This window comes from Tenrec ecaudatus, chromosome 2 (assembly GCF_050624435.1).
Source record: "Tenrec ecaudatus isolate mTenEca1 chromosome 2, mTenEca1.hap1, whole genome shotgun sequence".
NCBI classification, from domain to species: Eukaryota; Metazoa; Chordata; class Mammalia; order Afrosoricida; family Tenrecidae; genus Tenrec; species Tenrec ecaudatus.
The window spans coordinates 71110213-71125650 of NC_134531.1; the positions used below are offsets into that span (position 1 = coordinate 71110213).

Here is a 15438-nt window from a genome sequence, read left to right on the forward strand (position 1 = left end):
GAGCGTGGAAGGACCATCTCGTGGACACTGGAAGCCGCTAACTGCAGGTGGAGGCGGGGCCTCCATCTGGGCTGACACTGAGGCTGCGCAGTCTGCACCCAATTTGGAAGCAGCTTACCTGAGTGTACACACCTGAGGGGTTAAACTCGTGCTCAGTGCCCTGATAGGGAAATCATGTGCATCTATCTCCACTTGAAGTGATTTTGAATGTTACTGGCTGAAAAGGATCTTACTGCAGCTGCACGAGGAATACAAACCTTACATTTCTTCTTATGCAGAGTATGGGGTCTGGTGACGTGAAATCTTCACTGAAAGATAATTGTGAGTTTTTAAACTGGTCTCTCCACGAAATTCTAAACTTGTTGGTAACCCATCAGTGAATCGCTTTCCTTTGCTTAATACCTTAACAAGGTATGAGGGTGGGACAGGAGAGCCCTTTTTCCTATTTTTCATTTACCTTGGAAAAGCTGTTCAGCTGCATGGTGAAACACTGAGACAACATTGGAAACACCCTCCTCCTCCATAACTAGAAAGGTCACGCGTGTTCTGTCCCTGAAACCAAGTCATACGCAAATAAAGACACGAACCGCACAAACTGCTAAGAGAAAACCTCTAATAATTTATTGACCTTCAGTTTCACATTGTGAAAAAAAAAAGTAACAGTTTTACAAAACTTCAAAAATGTAGTAGTAGCAAACAAGTACATATGAACAGACGCTTTTACTTCAAGACATATACAGAGTTCTGTCTGCAGGCCCACATCCTCACTCGCCTGGGGAGGCGATTCATTCAGCTCGAATCACTCTTATTCAGACAGGTGTCAAGCCGGAGAAAGGGGCTGCGCAGCTCCGCCACAAGTGGAAGGCTGCCCTTTGTTAGCCGTTTCTACAGCAACCAGCCCACAAAATAAGAAGAACCTTCTCGGTCTTAAGCCCAAGTTTTTTTGTGTGTGCACTGTGCTGTGAATTGTATTTGCTTCAAAGTCGGGGCCGTTTCACAGGGTGAGAACGGTCAAGTAGTGAGCCCAAATGCCTACATCAATTCAAAGAGCCAGCAGTCCAGAAAGTTCCCTGCAGGCTGGGGGCCCACCCTTAGCGGGGCTCCCTTGGCTCGCACGCCGTCATTAATAAGAGGATTCAAGGGCAGACCACAACTCTGGAACAGCTGCAGGAAATCCATCCTGCTTTCAGAAGCCAGCAGCGAGACACACACACACATGCACACATTTCTGCCAATTTGCATCATAAACTACAGAGCCCGGGCTGCTACAATATCAAGACACAGACCAACGCTCGCCTGCGAGGAGAGCCATTTGCATTGCCGGTGCACATTGAATCTGCTGGGAAAGCACGATTCTTTTCTTCCAATGGCTCATTTATTTTGGTCCAAGGCTCACCCGCGTATATTCATGGCATGGGCAGACAGTGTGATTCATGTACATTATCCAGAAGTCTGCAGGTGGAGAGGACTGGGAAGGATTTATCTGCCATTAGGCAATGCGCGTGCACACACACACACACACACACATTTATCTGCCATTAGGCAATGCGCGTGCATACACACACACACAATTAAAAAGGTGGTTATCAGCCTTAAAGTCTATTTTCTAAGCTACAGGGAACGTGAGAAACACTGACAGAAGCGGTGCGAGTGGCAAACCTGGGTCTCCCCCCACACCTCTGGGGAAGCACGATTTGGGTCTAACACTAACACGTATCACAGCACATGGTTTAGTAAACAAGCGCTCAAACCAGCAAAGAATGTATTCACAACCCGCTCCCAATGGGACCGGAAAAACACCTCTCCACGGGGGCAATCGCTTACAACTCTTTGGTGGCTCAGGGCCCAAAGTGTCACCTTTTATGGGCCAAAGTGTTCTCGGAGAAGTGTTCTCGGAGGCTTACCTCGGGGTGACTATTGCGTGGATGCTGGGCCGAGGGGACTATTGTCTGAGAGGACTCCTGATACTTGCTGGATGGCACGGAGAAGCTATGGAACAAAGGGTCCAGGAACAAGGGAATCTCGCCAATGTATTAATTTGCATCTGCGGTATTTCCATTCCACAACCCTGCCCCACCCTAGCCTTAACAGTGGTCATGGCGAAGCATTCTGACAAGGCAATAAATAGATAAATAAATAAACTTTGGACGATGCCTGCCTCTGCCCGTGCCCTATACACAGAACTACTTGACAAGGACTTCCAGGACTTCAGGATCTTGCTAAGAACAAAAGCAAAAAGTAAAGCAGTTTGGTCTTTTCCAAATTTCTGTGGCTGAGTTGGAATGGGGTGAGTGAGGAGGGAGGGAGGGCGGTGGGCAGACATGGATCTCCCCTCACCCCACCGTCCGGCCATCAGCATAACCACACTTCGGGAACCCCCACTGACCGTTGATGCGTAGGAAAACTGACCTCGCGAGAGTATCCTGTTCGCTACCTTTCATGTCATCCAAATTCCCTTCTTACAATTTTTCCTTGTCTTTGACATTTTGAAACAAACCCACCCAGCCCCCGCCCCCATCCCATCCCACCCTCCAGTTATACTCCCAATTGTAACTTGCTGACTTCTCATCTCCGTGCAGCTATGCACACCCCGACAGCCACAAAATGTGCAAAACATACAACCATTCACACACGTCTGTACACGTGAAGACAACTGTGGCATTGTTTCAGCATGCAACCATCAAACAATAAATAGCTAAATCTAGAACAACTTGAACAGCCAAGGAAAAGTTTAGTCACTTATAAATAGGAAAAAATTTTTTTAAAAGTCTACTAATAATCTCCCCATAGTTCGAGAACTTTCCCGGGGAATACAACCCCTTAGAGATGAAGGGAGAGTCCAAGAGGTCCTCTTCTCCAGCCAGCTCCCCTCCTGGTCCCTGGGCTGGCCAGTGGGGCTCCTCTGAATCCCAGCAGCCTCCCAGCAGCAGCTGGTGCAGAGGCTTCAAGCCCCGCTCTGCAGAGGTTGACAACCATCTCGAATTTTACACATTAACGGCGGAGCCCGTGGAAATCCAATGCTGAATATGGTACAGCAAGGGGAAAGCTCCAGCTTCTCGCTCCCTTTGAGGGGCTGATTAACGCTGACATTAATCCACAATTACAAGACAAGGACTAGATCACAGGTTCATTCATTCATATTTAAACCATGTGCTGCTCGCATGGGAAACCCCCCACCCCCCACCCCACCCTCCCCTCTTCCTTCATGTCCAGCGAGAGCATTTACAAGGTGCAGCCGACTCTATTCACGTTGTCTCACAACTGCGTTTCCCTTGTTTTCTCTTCATTAAATTCAGCTTCTCCAAAGCAGAAATCTCATGGGGTCTTCTTATGTTGACAGAGAGCTGAAACAGAATTTAAAAGAAGATAAAGGTTTTTATTAGCAGCCTCAAAAATAAAAATTAAAAAAAAAACCCAAATACTTTTTTTTTTTGGTTTTTAAAAAAAATTAAATTCAGAGTGGGATATATGGCATGCCCATGAATGTATACATGTGTGTGTGTATGTGTGTGTGGTAGTATGTATGTGCACAGGGTTGGTTCCCTAAGAATAGGACTTTCACTGCTGTTCCACACACCCATGTGCCCCAGGCCAGGCCTCTGTCCAGCTCAGCGCTGGACCAGTTGTCCTAGTCAGGGCCCTATATTCCCAAGGATGATGTGCTCTCGATGGCTAACCATGGGGCCAACATCCAATGATCACTTGAGAGTTCAAATTCATGGCCGCTGAGCCAATTCTGACTCAGTGACCCTAGGGGGGAAAGTAGAACTAATTGTAGGTTTCCCATTCCTGTGCAAGCCCTGTTAGGCCCAGTGTGCTATAAAGCAGGCTCCAGATGACATGGATTTGCCATACAGAAGGCAGATAGGCTAACCCCCCCGCACCCCAACTTAAATGCAGCTGTTATTGTTGATGGCCGCACTCACTCTGGAGTCCTATCACGTGACATAGAAGTTTATTCTCCAAAGGCATCAGCCCACCCTTGGGTGATACCAATGTGACAATATGACCATGCCCTTCTCTGCAGCGTCTCCCGACATGGGAGTGTGAACATGAGTACTGAAAGTATCTCCTCAATCCCAGGTGGCTTTTAATCTGATCTCACTCAGTGCTGACTCACAGTGATATGCTTGTGGGTTTCTGAGACTCTGTTTGCGGGAGTAGAGAGCCCAGGGTCTTTTTCGCCTTGGGAGCTACTGTTGGTTTTGAACTGCCAGCCATGCTGATGGCAGCCCAACTCAACCACTACACCACCCGGCCTGCCTCTCCATAGAAAAGGTTATTTTGCGGAGGCCTTTTGTCTTTTAAAACATCTCCTCTTATCCATTTGGGAAGCACCTTGACTAGCTTTAATTTAAGAATCTGTATCCCTGAGCAAAAAAAAAAAAAAAGATAATGGAAACAAGGGAAGGCATTGGGAGGTTTGAGAAGTTGTTGAGTTAAAAAAAAAAAAAAAGACCATCCGCTTTGTAAATCTAATTCATCATATAACATTAAACAAACAACCAGAAAAAAGCTGTATCCCTTTGGTTATAACCCTAGGTTAAACAAAGGGACTTTGGGAGGGGCGACTCATTCCTTGCACTAAATTCTTCTGGCTAGAGTGTATTCACAAGTCTGATTCATTCCATTAGCTTCCCCAGTTCATAACCACGATTCAAGCTTCCAAGAAGTCCCTTAGACTCCTGTCATCTCTCCCACTCTTCCGGCTCCGGTAATGTACGAATCTACAAATCAACAGGGCGCCTAAGGAACATCCTAGGTGACAGGAAAGTCCAAGGGGTAGTGTATTCAAATGGAAAAAGGGACATCCAAAAGGATTTCATTTGCACAAAGCAGATGAGGGGCCTGTGCTGGCAGGTTGGGGCCACACAGAGCCAAAAAGGAGGATAATCAAAACCAATTTCCTTCCAGCCCCTCCTACCCACTGATAAAGCAGCAGGAGGCAGTTAGTGCCTCCTTGGGGGATGGGCTGTGAGACCTAGGAAAATTTGGGGTTGACACTGGATTAATTGGGCTAGCACATACGATTGGAGAGCTGGGGGGGGGGGGGGGAGGCGGGGCAGAAGTGCAGGCTGGGAGGTTTCTGCAGCCCAAACCGGCACCTTCCTTTTAGATGCCATTCCACCAGCTTCAATGTTTTAACACTATCTCCCACGTAGTAAACTTCAGATATTTACACCGACATCCTCCCTTAGTATGGCTTTGATCAAATACTTCCACCGCCCTTTAAAAAGCAGGGAAGTCTCGTCTGTCAAATTCCCAGTGGGTGGACTTTGGGCCCTCTTATGGGCAGCACCGTGGATGGAGAGGATGCCGGTTCACATACAACCTAGCACTTTATTTGGTCTGTGTCTCAAGGACCGGAAGTGTGTGCTTAGGCGCAAATGCCCAGGATGGGTTGAATTCAATTGTTTGCAAACATACTCAGGGGTCAAAAATGAAGTACAGAGGGGGCAGGTTGAAATATATGTTTATAGAGACACCTTGGTAGAGTACTGGTTATGCATGGGGCGGCTAACTGCAAAGGCAACACTTTGAAACCACCAGGCAGGGGCTCCTGGGGAAAAAGCTGGGCCTTCCAACTCCCACAAAGAGTGAAGAGACTTGGAAACGCACAAAGGCACATGAAAACCCTGTCCTACAGGGTCACTATGAATCTGCATTGATTTGATGGTAGTGAAGTGACCGGCCAAGAATATACTATACTAGACAAGTATACAGGGGTCAGAGGAGTCTGGTCTTCCCACCACAAACAGGACTGGTTCTACTGCTCCAGGACTGGACTGGCCAAGCTCGAAATTAGAGGAAGAAAACAAGAGTGTTGAATATTTAACATGTGCCAGGCACTGAAGTTGGTATCCCCACCCCCATTTGGCCAATTCTAGGACCCCTTGTGAGGTAGGTCAGCTGGCCCCAGTCAGCAGTTCAATCCCACCAGCCACTTGATGAACTTTCTGCTCCAGTCACCAACTTGATGGGAACTAACCCTGGCACCTAACATCAATGATGACAACACTAAAGATTTACAGCTTCCAAAAACTCACAGGGGCAGCTCTCCTCTGCCCGAGGGCTGCTGTGGGTCAGAATCAACTCTATGGCACTTTTAGTTGTCTATTTCTCATCTATTCTACCCAAGTCGGAATTAGTTGGACAGATCTTTGAGGAACTATGGTTGGCCCAAGCCACTCATGAGAAGATAAAATGATCTGAAGTTCATAAAGGTCCAGAGTCCACAGTTCAAAACTACAGCCCACTGGCGTCCTCTCTCCTTGCTGTCCCTATTCCCTCTTTTACTCCAAGGATGCCAGCTGGTCTACCAGCTACTATTTGAATGTGTCCGCCACCCTCACGGGCAATTTTTATGGCTTTCCTGTGCAAATAAGTAGTCTATGCTGGCCCAGCACCTGACTCGGTGTGCTGTTAATTGAGGCTTTCACCTAGGCGGTTCTTTTAACCTGCTTTAGTGTTGAATCATGCATTCATATCGCAAATGAAATAACCACTTTCAGAGCAATTGTTTACTTAGGATTATGTAGATACCAGTGAGGCTGCAAAAACCAGTTTGGTGTGTGACGGCTGTTGGCCCAGTCACTCCCCCAGAGGATGTGTCTGACTGCTCTCGCTCCTTGGAAGGGGATTTTCGGTCCAAGAAAACATTTGCTAACTGTAATAGGCTGGAGGAGAGATCACTGAAGACCTGGGGGAAGGGGGGGTGAAGGGGGGCGAAACAGATTAAGATTAAAATGGAAAGCAAAGCCCATTGTAATGGTGTTTTATAATGAGCTGTGAGTGAGGAGGCAAGGGAAGATAAATGAGAGGAAACCCCTTTCTGTTTAGGCTAACTACCCAGAGATTTCCTTCACTCCCCCTTGGAAGTCTCCTTCAGAGGTGTCAGGAGCCGGGGCGCAGGTTTATTGGGGTGCTAACCACCAAGTCAGTAGTTTGAAACCACTAGCCACTATGTAGAATAAAGACGAGGTGAGGCTTTCTATTCCTGCAAAGGTGTAATCTCAGAAACCCACAGAGACAGTCCAATCTTGTCCTACAAGGTCACTGAGTCAGGATGAACTCAAGGGTAATGAGTTTGGTTTGGGGTTTACAAAGTTGCAAGTGTGTCTTCACGGTGGTCCTCCAAACTGAAGGGGGGTTTTATTTCCTCCTGTCACTGCCAGCTGCCAGACCATGAATCCCCCAAACAAACCACAACTGGGCTGTGTGCTCTGGCCCTCTATTTCCCGGTTTAAGTGTTCCCTGGGGCAGATCCCCAGGACACCAAGCAGCAGCGGGTCTGTCCCAGAGAAGCGTGGCTGGTGGACAACAGTGAACTCTACAGGCCTATGCACTATTGGAGCCCAGAGTATGATATCCAGGTGCCTAAGACAACCATTTTGAACGCAGATATATGGCACAGACAGAGCAGCCCAACTTTTGTTAGCCCCAACAATGAGGTCCGCCAGACTCATTAACGCTGAAAGGCTGCAGTAGTTCGGGCCGGTTAGGCGGCCCTGGCAGACAAATGTAGACTAGGCAGGTACAACCTTTAATAAGCCCCCACCTAGACTATACTCTCAGGTTCACAAACAACCAAAAGAGGGCTGGTTTTCCCCACCCTGCCCCAAGAAAAAATCATTAACAATAAGTTAATGAATGAGGGTGAATAATTATGGGATCAATTTAAAGCATTCCGTGGTTTAAATCCTACTTCATTCTAACAAGAACACCCGAGGAGAGGGAGGGGCAGCAAACAGTTAAGCATTTGCCTACCAACTAGAAGGCTGGTGGTTTGAATCTACCCAGAGTATGGGTACCTTGGAAGAAAGGCCTGAGAATCTATTTCCCAAAGATCACAGCTTTGGAGAAAAAAAAACGCTGAAATGCATGTTCTCTCCATGCGTCTGTCCCTCCACAGGCAACTGTGTGTGTTTTGTTTTTGTTTTCCATTCCAAAAGCGATTGGAAAGGCTTAATTTAAATATTAACACAGCACCTCCTGGTATAACATGGGCAGGAAGCCTAAGTTAATTTTTTTTAAATGGCAGTGTGGCATGATGGTCCAATACTTATCTTCTGGAGCCAGACTGCCAGGGTTCAATTCTTACCAATTTTGCCTCTTAGTAAGCTCTTCACCCTCGGGCAATGGGCTTAATCTCTGTGGGCTCCAGGGCTTTTTTACCCACAGGACATGGAGGGTAATCATCTCTCACAAGGTGTTGGTGGGGCTCAAATGGGAGGATGCGAACATTTGGCCCACTGCCAGGTTCCCAGTGAACACTGGTCACATTTCACTGGGATCACCTGAGTCTTTAAAAAAAAAAAAAAAAAAGGCTAATGCTTTTGACCCTCCACAGCCCGAACAAAACCATGTGTGGTAAAGGCACCTTTGGGAGAACCTAAGGGCTGGGAGAGTTGGCTCCCCCATCGCCCCCCTTACGTTATGGAGGAATAGGGACTACAACTGTGGTTAGCAGAAGCCCCTCAGTTCTGGTGTGCAAGATGTTTTTATTTTTAATGTTGTATTTGAAATAGGGAGGGGTTTGCATGCCTGATCATGTTTGTATTCATCAACTTAAATCAACCCTGCTCTCTCCCCTCCCCCATTCCTTTTGCCCGCCCTGTCGCTCTTTTAGGATATGGTCTCCCCTGGTGGTGTACCGGTTAAGCATTGGGCTGCGATCCCCAAGGCCAGCCGCAGGAAAAAGAAGAGGCTTTCTACTCCAGGGCAATTCTCCCCTGCCCTACAGAGTTCCTCAAGAGTCGGCATGGGCAGGGTAGCAGTGAGTTCGGTTTGGGTTCTGGTGCAAGAAGGTCGTTTGCTTTTCCAGTTTGGGCAGCGCTGCCACACCAAAGGCTACCTACCGCCACACAACCGCTGTATTCATCAGGTACACCCTGCGACCTCGGTCAAGAGACTCACCTCAGCTGCCTCCGGGTGCTTAGGATGGCAGGTGTTTCCAGGTGCTGACAAACGCGGTGGGGATGAGCGAGTAGGGAACGGTGGTGATGCTGTTCCACACATCCAACGTGGGATCGTAGCAGTCCAGCGTCTTGCACCGCTGGATGCCGAAGTAGCCTCCCACCACGTACAGCTTGTTCCCAGAGGCGACTGCGTGACAGCTCATGCGCTTGGCCGTCACATCGCCCACCTTGGTCCACTGGTACGTCTCACTATTGAACTTGTAAGCAGAGCAGGCGGAGAACTCGGTGTCCCCGCCCATGATAAAGATCTGGTTGCCTAGCACGGCCGCCGCCGTGTAACGCCAGGGCTGGGGGCAGGTGGCTGGCACCGTCCACCTGTTTTCACACTGGTCGTAGCACTGAACCTTGGGGAGCTTGTCGTGGCTGACACTGGTGCCTCCGAACGCAAACAGCTTGAGTTTGGCGCTCACCACGGCGGCGTTGCTGACGCCTTCTCGGAGCGGGGCCACCATGGTCCACTTGTTGGTCGTGGGATCATACTGCTCGACTTGCTTGAGTGAGACCGAAGGGGAGGCGGGCAGGCAGCCGGTGGCGGCCGTGTGCCCCCCGACCACATAGAGGCAGTGCTTGAGTTCGGCCGAGCCGTGGCCGAACCTGGCCACCAGCATGGGGGCGGCTTTGGACCACTCCTCATGCAGGGTATCGTACACCCAGACATCTTTCGAGACCCCATTCTCGGAGCCCCGCCCCCCGGTGATGTACACCTTGCAGCCTATGGCGCATGCGCTGAACTCTTTCCTGGGGCTGGGGATGTCGGCCTTGGGGATGATTTCCTTGGCCTTCTGGTCGACCAGGTAGAGTTTGTCACACATGAACGTCTGGCCGCCCAGCAGGAAGAGGGCGTGGCCGGTCTTGCGGGGGCGGGCACAGAGGCTGGTGACCACGCCATCGTTCTGCAGGATCTTCAGTTTGCACCGGATGGCCTCCTCCACGATCTCCTTGCTCTTCCGCTGCTTGGTGATGAGCTCCTCCATAGCCACGTTCTCCATGAGGTAGATGGCGGGCAGGAGCGCCAGGCGCACGGTCTGCAGCAGCTCCGGCAGGTGGCAGGAGCGCTTCTTCAGGTCGTAGCTGATCCAGTTCATGGCGGACTCGTACACGAGCCTTTCGTCCTCCGTCTCCAGCTCTTCGCTGGACAGGAGCTGCACCACCATGTCCTGGGGCAGCTGCAGGAAGTCTTCGTTCTTCCGGATGGTCTGGAAGTGGCTGAGGCACATGCGCCAGGAGAGCTCGTACAGCTTGGTGCACTGGTGCGCGTCGGACAGCAGCAGCATGCCCAGGCAGTTGGTGGGGTGCAGGTTCCTCTCCAGGAACTCGGCGCACGCGTCCCGGATATCCTGGAACTCCAGCATGTCGCCGGCCTCCAGGAGCGACTCGGCGTTCTCCTCGTTGATGATGACCCGTGAGGAGTAGGCGTAGTCGAGCAGCAGCTCCAGCACCTCGGGGTGGATGGAGTTGTCGAAGTTGACCTCGCTGTCCTGGCTCTCTTTCAGGCCGCCGCTGAACATGGCTTCGAAGTAGCGGCTGCACGCGGCCAGCACGGCCCGGTGGCAGGGGAAGGTCCGGTTCCCCGCGTGGAGGAGCACATCGGTGAAGAGGCGCTGCTGGCGGAGAAGGTTCAAGTGCGTGAGGACGCTGTCGGCGTAGGAGGTCTTATGGAACAGGTAGATGTTAATGGAGCCGGTGCTGGCCCTGGACTTGCGGTTCTCGTGCACACTGACTGACATTTTGTTTCCACGACTAAAGAGAAAGGAAACAAAAAAAGAAACCGTGAACGGGATTGCTGGCTGACGGACTGTCGCTTGGGATAGCAGAACAAAAGGAACCGGCCTTTGCGACCAGGGCAACACCACAACCCTTTGCAGTCCTTCGCCCAGCAGACCTACTGTCCTGAAGAGGAGATGACAGTGACCTAAGAGAAAAGGCGTTCATTGGGACACTGATAAGCTATCTGAATTATACCCTACTATTGAAAGAAAGAAAAAGAACAAATGAAAGGAAGAAAAATCACTGCTCTTAGAGAGAAAGAAAGAAAAGAAATAAAAGAAATAAAAAGAAAGCAGGTTCATCTTGGAAAACCTGATTGCCAGCTTTCGGGATCCTGAAGCCAGTGAGAATAAGTCAGCAAAAGCCATGTGAAGCAAGGTCTCCCTTCCCTTCTCACACCTCCCATCCTGGGCCAGCTGTTTCACTGCAGGTCACCTGCAATGCCAGGCCTCCTGCTCTCATAATGCCAGGATGGGCACCTGCTTTCATGCCCTGTGCAACATAAAGCCATGTGTAAAACAAACACCTACTAATTAATTCCATTAAGAATTCCTTTGGTAAGTGCCAGCCTCCCCGGGTGTTCAGTCAATGGGAAATGGGAGGTTAAAATCACAGGTTTAGGCCACTTCAGCAAGGATCCAGACCTTCCTTCGGATGTTAGGTCATCTCTAACCTGACAGCTTTACCACCCCGGGGTTTTGGAAGCACCCATAATATAAATGTTACCATATATAGGCCAGCAGGCTTTGGTTTAAAAACAAACGAGTAGATTGTGGCCACAATCCCCCACTGATTTTTCTTTCAGAATGAGGATCAGGGCACAAAAGGCGGTGGGGGGGGGGGCGGTTGGAGTAGCATACTAATGGGTACTGTTTTTCTATTCTCCGGGCTTTCTTCCCATTCTTGGAAAGCTAGTTGCAAGAACAAAGGAGCCATGCACCCATTCCTTTGGATTAAATAGTGCATCACCAGGGATCTCTTTGCATACCTGCAAATGCTGACACCTGCGCAGAGAAGTTTAAAACTGGAGTGCTGCTTGCTTCAAGCTCTTGCTCCCTCTCTCACACACAAACACACACAAAATATTTTGCCAAATATATGTTACGTCCGGGCCCAGCCACAACTGATTTCTGGACTAAGGTGATCTCTTCAGAAACTCAAGTGAAATGACAGCCAGAATGCTAAAGCTATCTTTGGACTTGCTTCAGTAAAGAAATTAGGGGATAAAACCACAAGAGGAAGCTCCCCTGCCTTTCCCTCAATCTTCAAAACTTGAATCATTCCTTCCTGTTGTTCCACAGGAATAAAGCCCCCAAGCGTCTGCCTGTCAAAGGAAGTTGTTTATCCCAGGAGGGGAAGCTGTATGGATACAGTATCTGTTCCAACCCCCCTCACAGCAGAGCTGAAACTGATGGCCTCAGTGTTTCCTTCGGCATCCGGTTATTTACTGTCTAATGTCTATTCTAGACATGTTAATACATGCAAATGAATTATTAACCACAAACTCATGCGCTTCCAATACTAAGTGGTGCCTCTCTGGGCCAGCCTTAGAGACTGAGGAGAACAACAAAGGCGTGGGAGGGAGCTGCTGGTCTTTGACACACGGTCACATACCATTAGGTAATGCAATTTGTTTTCTTTTTCTTTTTAGAATGTATCTTCTGGTCTAGGGTAAATACCGCTTAGTGGAAGACAGTAAACAAGAACATCCCTTGTCTCTGGTGTCTGGAAAACTTCTAGACAGAGCACCTGAGTCTGCTTTAGTCTTCACAACAACTTGGGATATGAGGAAAAAAGATGAGCAGTCAACCAGGACCCTCCCACATCTCAGAGGCTCCCCTGCCCAGTTCAGTTCAATCCTCATTTGATGGTTCTGGACCATGTAAATGGATGCACCAGGCTTCCAAAGTGGTAGGATATGCATTAGCAGCTAGGATGTGCTGCCTGGATAGCTGTCATTTTGATGAATCCATTCAACTGGAGATACTTTGAGACAGATGTTAGCCTCCATCCCAAAATGGTGTAAAAATGTGCCCATATCTCATCCAGAAACTTACAGAAATCAATGGACAAGAGTAGCTATGCAAGGCTGATGCGTGCAAGGCAATGTCAAGGCTGCATCCCCCAGGCAGGTGGAGAGCTAGTGCGCGCTCACAGACAAATGGGTTTTACAGCGGCTACCAGATGAGCCAAGTACCAAAGTGCTTGCAGACGGAGTGAGCACCAGCACACACTGAGTCCAGCACACAGGAGGGTTTTTCCCTTTGTTTGTTTTGGGGGAGGAGGGTGGTGGTGAGAACCACCATCACAATCAGAACAAACACTTCAGAAAAAGAGTTTACAAGACTTTAGAAATCAGAACTCTGCAACACCCTGCATCCTGAGCCCCTGCATCTATGAACCCAGGTCAGAACGTCAAGGCCTAGCCTGCCATCTGGGGTACCACCCAGTCAATGGGGCAGCGGGGCCACTATGGTGCTTAAAATGTAAGGTCAGTGCGCAGACAGACCCCAGGGAAGACTACATGCTTTCTGGTGTAGCATGATGAACATATGAGCAGTCACATACACCACACACCTTCAACATTTAAAAAAAATCATCATTCTGGCACTTTTTAAGCCCCTAGAAAAATAACATTTACATGCCAAGGAAGTGGCCAAGAAAGCGCACACATATATTTAACCCGCAGAGGATGGAGCAACGGGTGCTATTATCATCAAGTGTCGGGAACTTCACCTCCCTGCAGGTTTCCTTGCACACGCCCTCTGCCTCCAACACTGAGTGTGGTGCCCACACATCCCCTCGGTACTGAATTCAAAGGAGAAGCTAGACATATCTTCACAGGCGCTTCTGTGGATAAAGATGCCACCCGATGAAGAGCGTGCCAACCACTCGAGCCATTTTCCCACAGAGTTCTATGTAACTCGGCAGGCAACACCGAACTGGATGTGGTCCAGGGTCAGCGTGTCACCCCAGCCTGCCTACCAGTTCCCATCCTTTGCAATTGAAGCACGTTACGCTCAAGGCCAAGTTCTTGCACCAGGATGGAGGTGGTTTGTTGTTTACTTTTCAGGAACCAGTTCTCATCCATTCCTTACCGGCATTTCACCGGTCAAAACGTGCCAGCACGTGGCCCCAACTCTTCTCCGAGCCGGGTAGGGAATGAGGTGGCACCCACCCTGAGCGCCCGGCCCCGGAGCCTGCGCGGAGCGAGGCAGCCACCCCGCCGGGAGGCACGGCCGGTCGTCCTCCCCTCGTAGCCGGCCGGGATGCCAGCCCTGCGCCCCCACCCCCCGCGACGCCCTCGGGAGGGCAGCGGCGGGCACCCCGGCTGGGCTCCGGGCGCGCGCTCCCCCAGCGGGCACACGCCTCGCGAACACACCCCCGCCTGCCCGGCCGCCGCGCGGGCAACAGGTCGGGCGCCGCGCGGAGGAACTTACAGCGGCGGCGACTGGCCTCCGTCCGGCTGGTTCTGGTGTCAGTGACCGGGCAGGGACGCGCCGGCGCGGGCGGCGCAGCCCGGGGAGCGGCCGCGACGGCGAGGGAGAGGGCAGCGCCGGGGGCCGGCCCCCGCTCGGGTCGCCTGGGCCGCACGGTCCCCACGCCGCGGACCTGCGGCTCGGCGCCCACAGCGAGTCTCGGGGGAGAGCAGGAGAGCGGCGCCGAGCGAGCTGCAGCCGCCGCCGGGCAGGAGGCGGGCCGCGCGGCCGGGGGAGGGCGCTGGGCAGCGCCGTGCGCGCCGGCAGCCGCCTGGCGTCTGGGCTCGGCCTCGGCGGCGCCGCGGGATCCGACCGGTCGGGCTGCCGGAGCGGAGTGCGGCTCGCCGCCGCGCGCGCCCGCTTATAAGCGGCCGGGCCGGGCGGGGGGGCGGGGAGGGGGCGGGGGCCCGGCGAGCGACACCTCCCGCGAGGGGAGGAAGCGCTTCAGTGCCGCCGGCGGCGGCGGCGGCGGGGCCGAGCGGGTCGGGGGAGTTCCGCCGGAGAGGAAGTGAGGCGGGGGCGGGGGCGGGGGCCGGCGTCCGAGGGGAGCCAGACAAAGCGCCAACCCGCGCGACCGCGAACAAAACGCGTGTTCTCGGGAGCCCAGTGTCTGTCCCTCGGGCCCCGCGGGCGGAGGCTGCTGCCCGCGGCCCGGCCAGCGACCCAGAAAGCGGGGTGAGAAGCGGGCCGAGCCCCCGCAGCACCGACCCCGGGCGCGCACAGAGGCCGGGGCAGGGCCCGAGTGCGGGCACTCCGGGGACACTAGCGTGGGCACGCCCGGACTTTGGGGTGTCGCGCCGCCAGCAAGCTTGCGCCCCAGGTGTGTCCCTAGGGTGCCCCTTCCCACGCTGCGGCCGGGCAGCCGGACTCTGCCCCACGCTGTCGGGAGCCGGGCGGCCGGGCACAGACCGCCGCCCGCGGGAGCGCCCCGCGCGCTGGGCAGCCAATCGCCGCGGCCGCTTGATTCAAAGCGAGCTCCTCAAAGGAGTGGCCTCGCCGCCTATTTCCCTGCAGATAAAGCCCGAGCACTCCCCCAGATTTTGTAGCTGGGCGGCGTGTGTGTCAGACTGTGTGTGTGTGTGTGTGTGTGTGTGTGTGTGTGTGTGTGTGTGTGTGTGTGTGTGTGTGTGTGTGTGTGTGTGTCAGAGACTGTGTGACAGACTGTGTCAGAGACAGTGTGTGACAGGCGTGTGTGTGTGTGTGTGTGTGTGTGT

The 15438-nt window shown here is 52.0% G+C and overlaps 1 protein-coding gene across 1 annotated transcript; it reads right to left on the minus strand.

Annotated features, from left to right (window-relative positions):
- Positions 1-593: 593 nt before the first annotated feature.
- ENC1 (ectodermal-neural cortex 1) lies at positions 594-14543 on the minus strand. Its single transcript, XM_075541169.1, has 3 exons — positions 14186-14543; positions 8917-10718; positions 594-3344 (listed from the first exon to the last, which is right to left on the minus strand). The coding sequence occupies exon 2, from the start codon at positions 10703-10705 to the stop codon at positions 8936-8938; it is 1770 nt and encodes a 589-aa protein (XP_075397284.1). The 5' UTR covers positions 10706-10718; positions 14186-14543; the 3' UTR covers positions 594-3344; positions 8917-8935.
- Between the last annotated feature and the right edge of the window lie 895 nt (positions 14544-15438).

Bases quoted from the DNA above. Each gene is read 5' to 3' on its own strand.
- ENC1 (XM_075541169.1), bottom strand. From the start codon at position 10,705: ATGTCAGTCAGTGTGCACGAGAACCGCAAGTCCAGGGCCAGCACCGGC.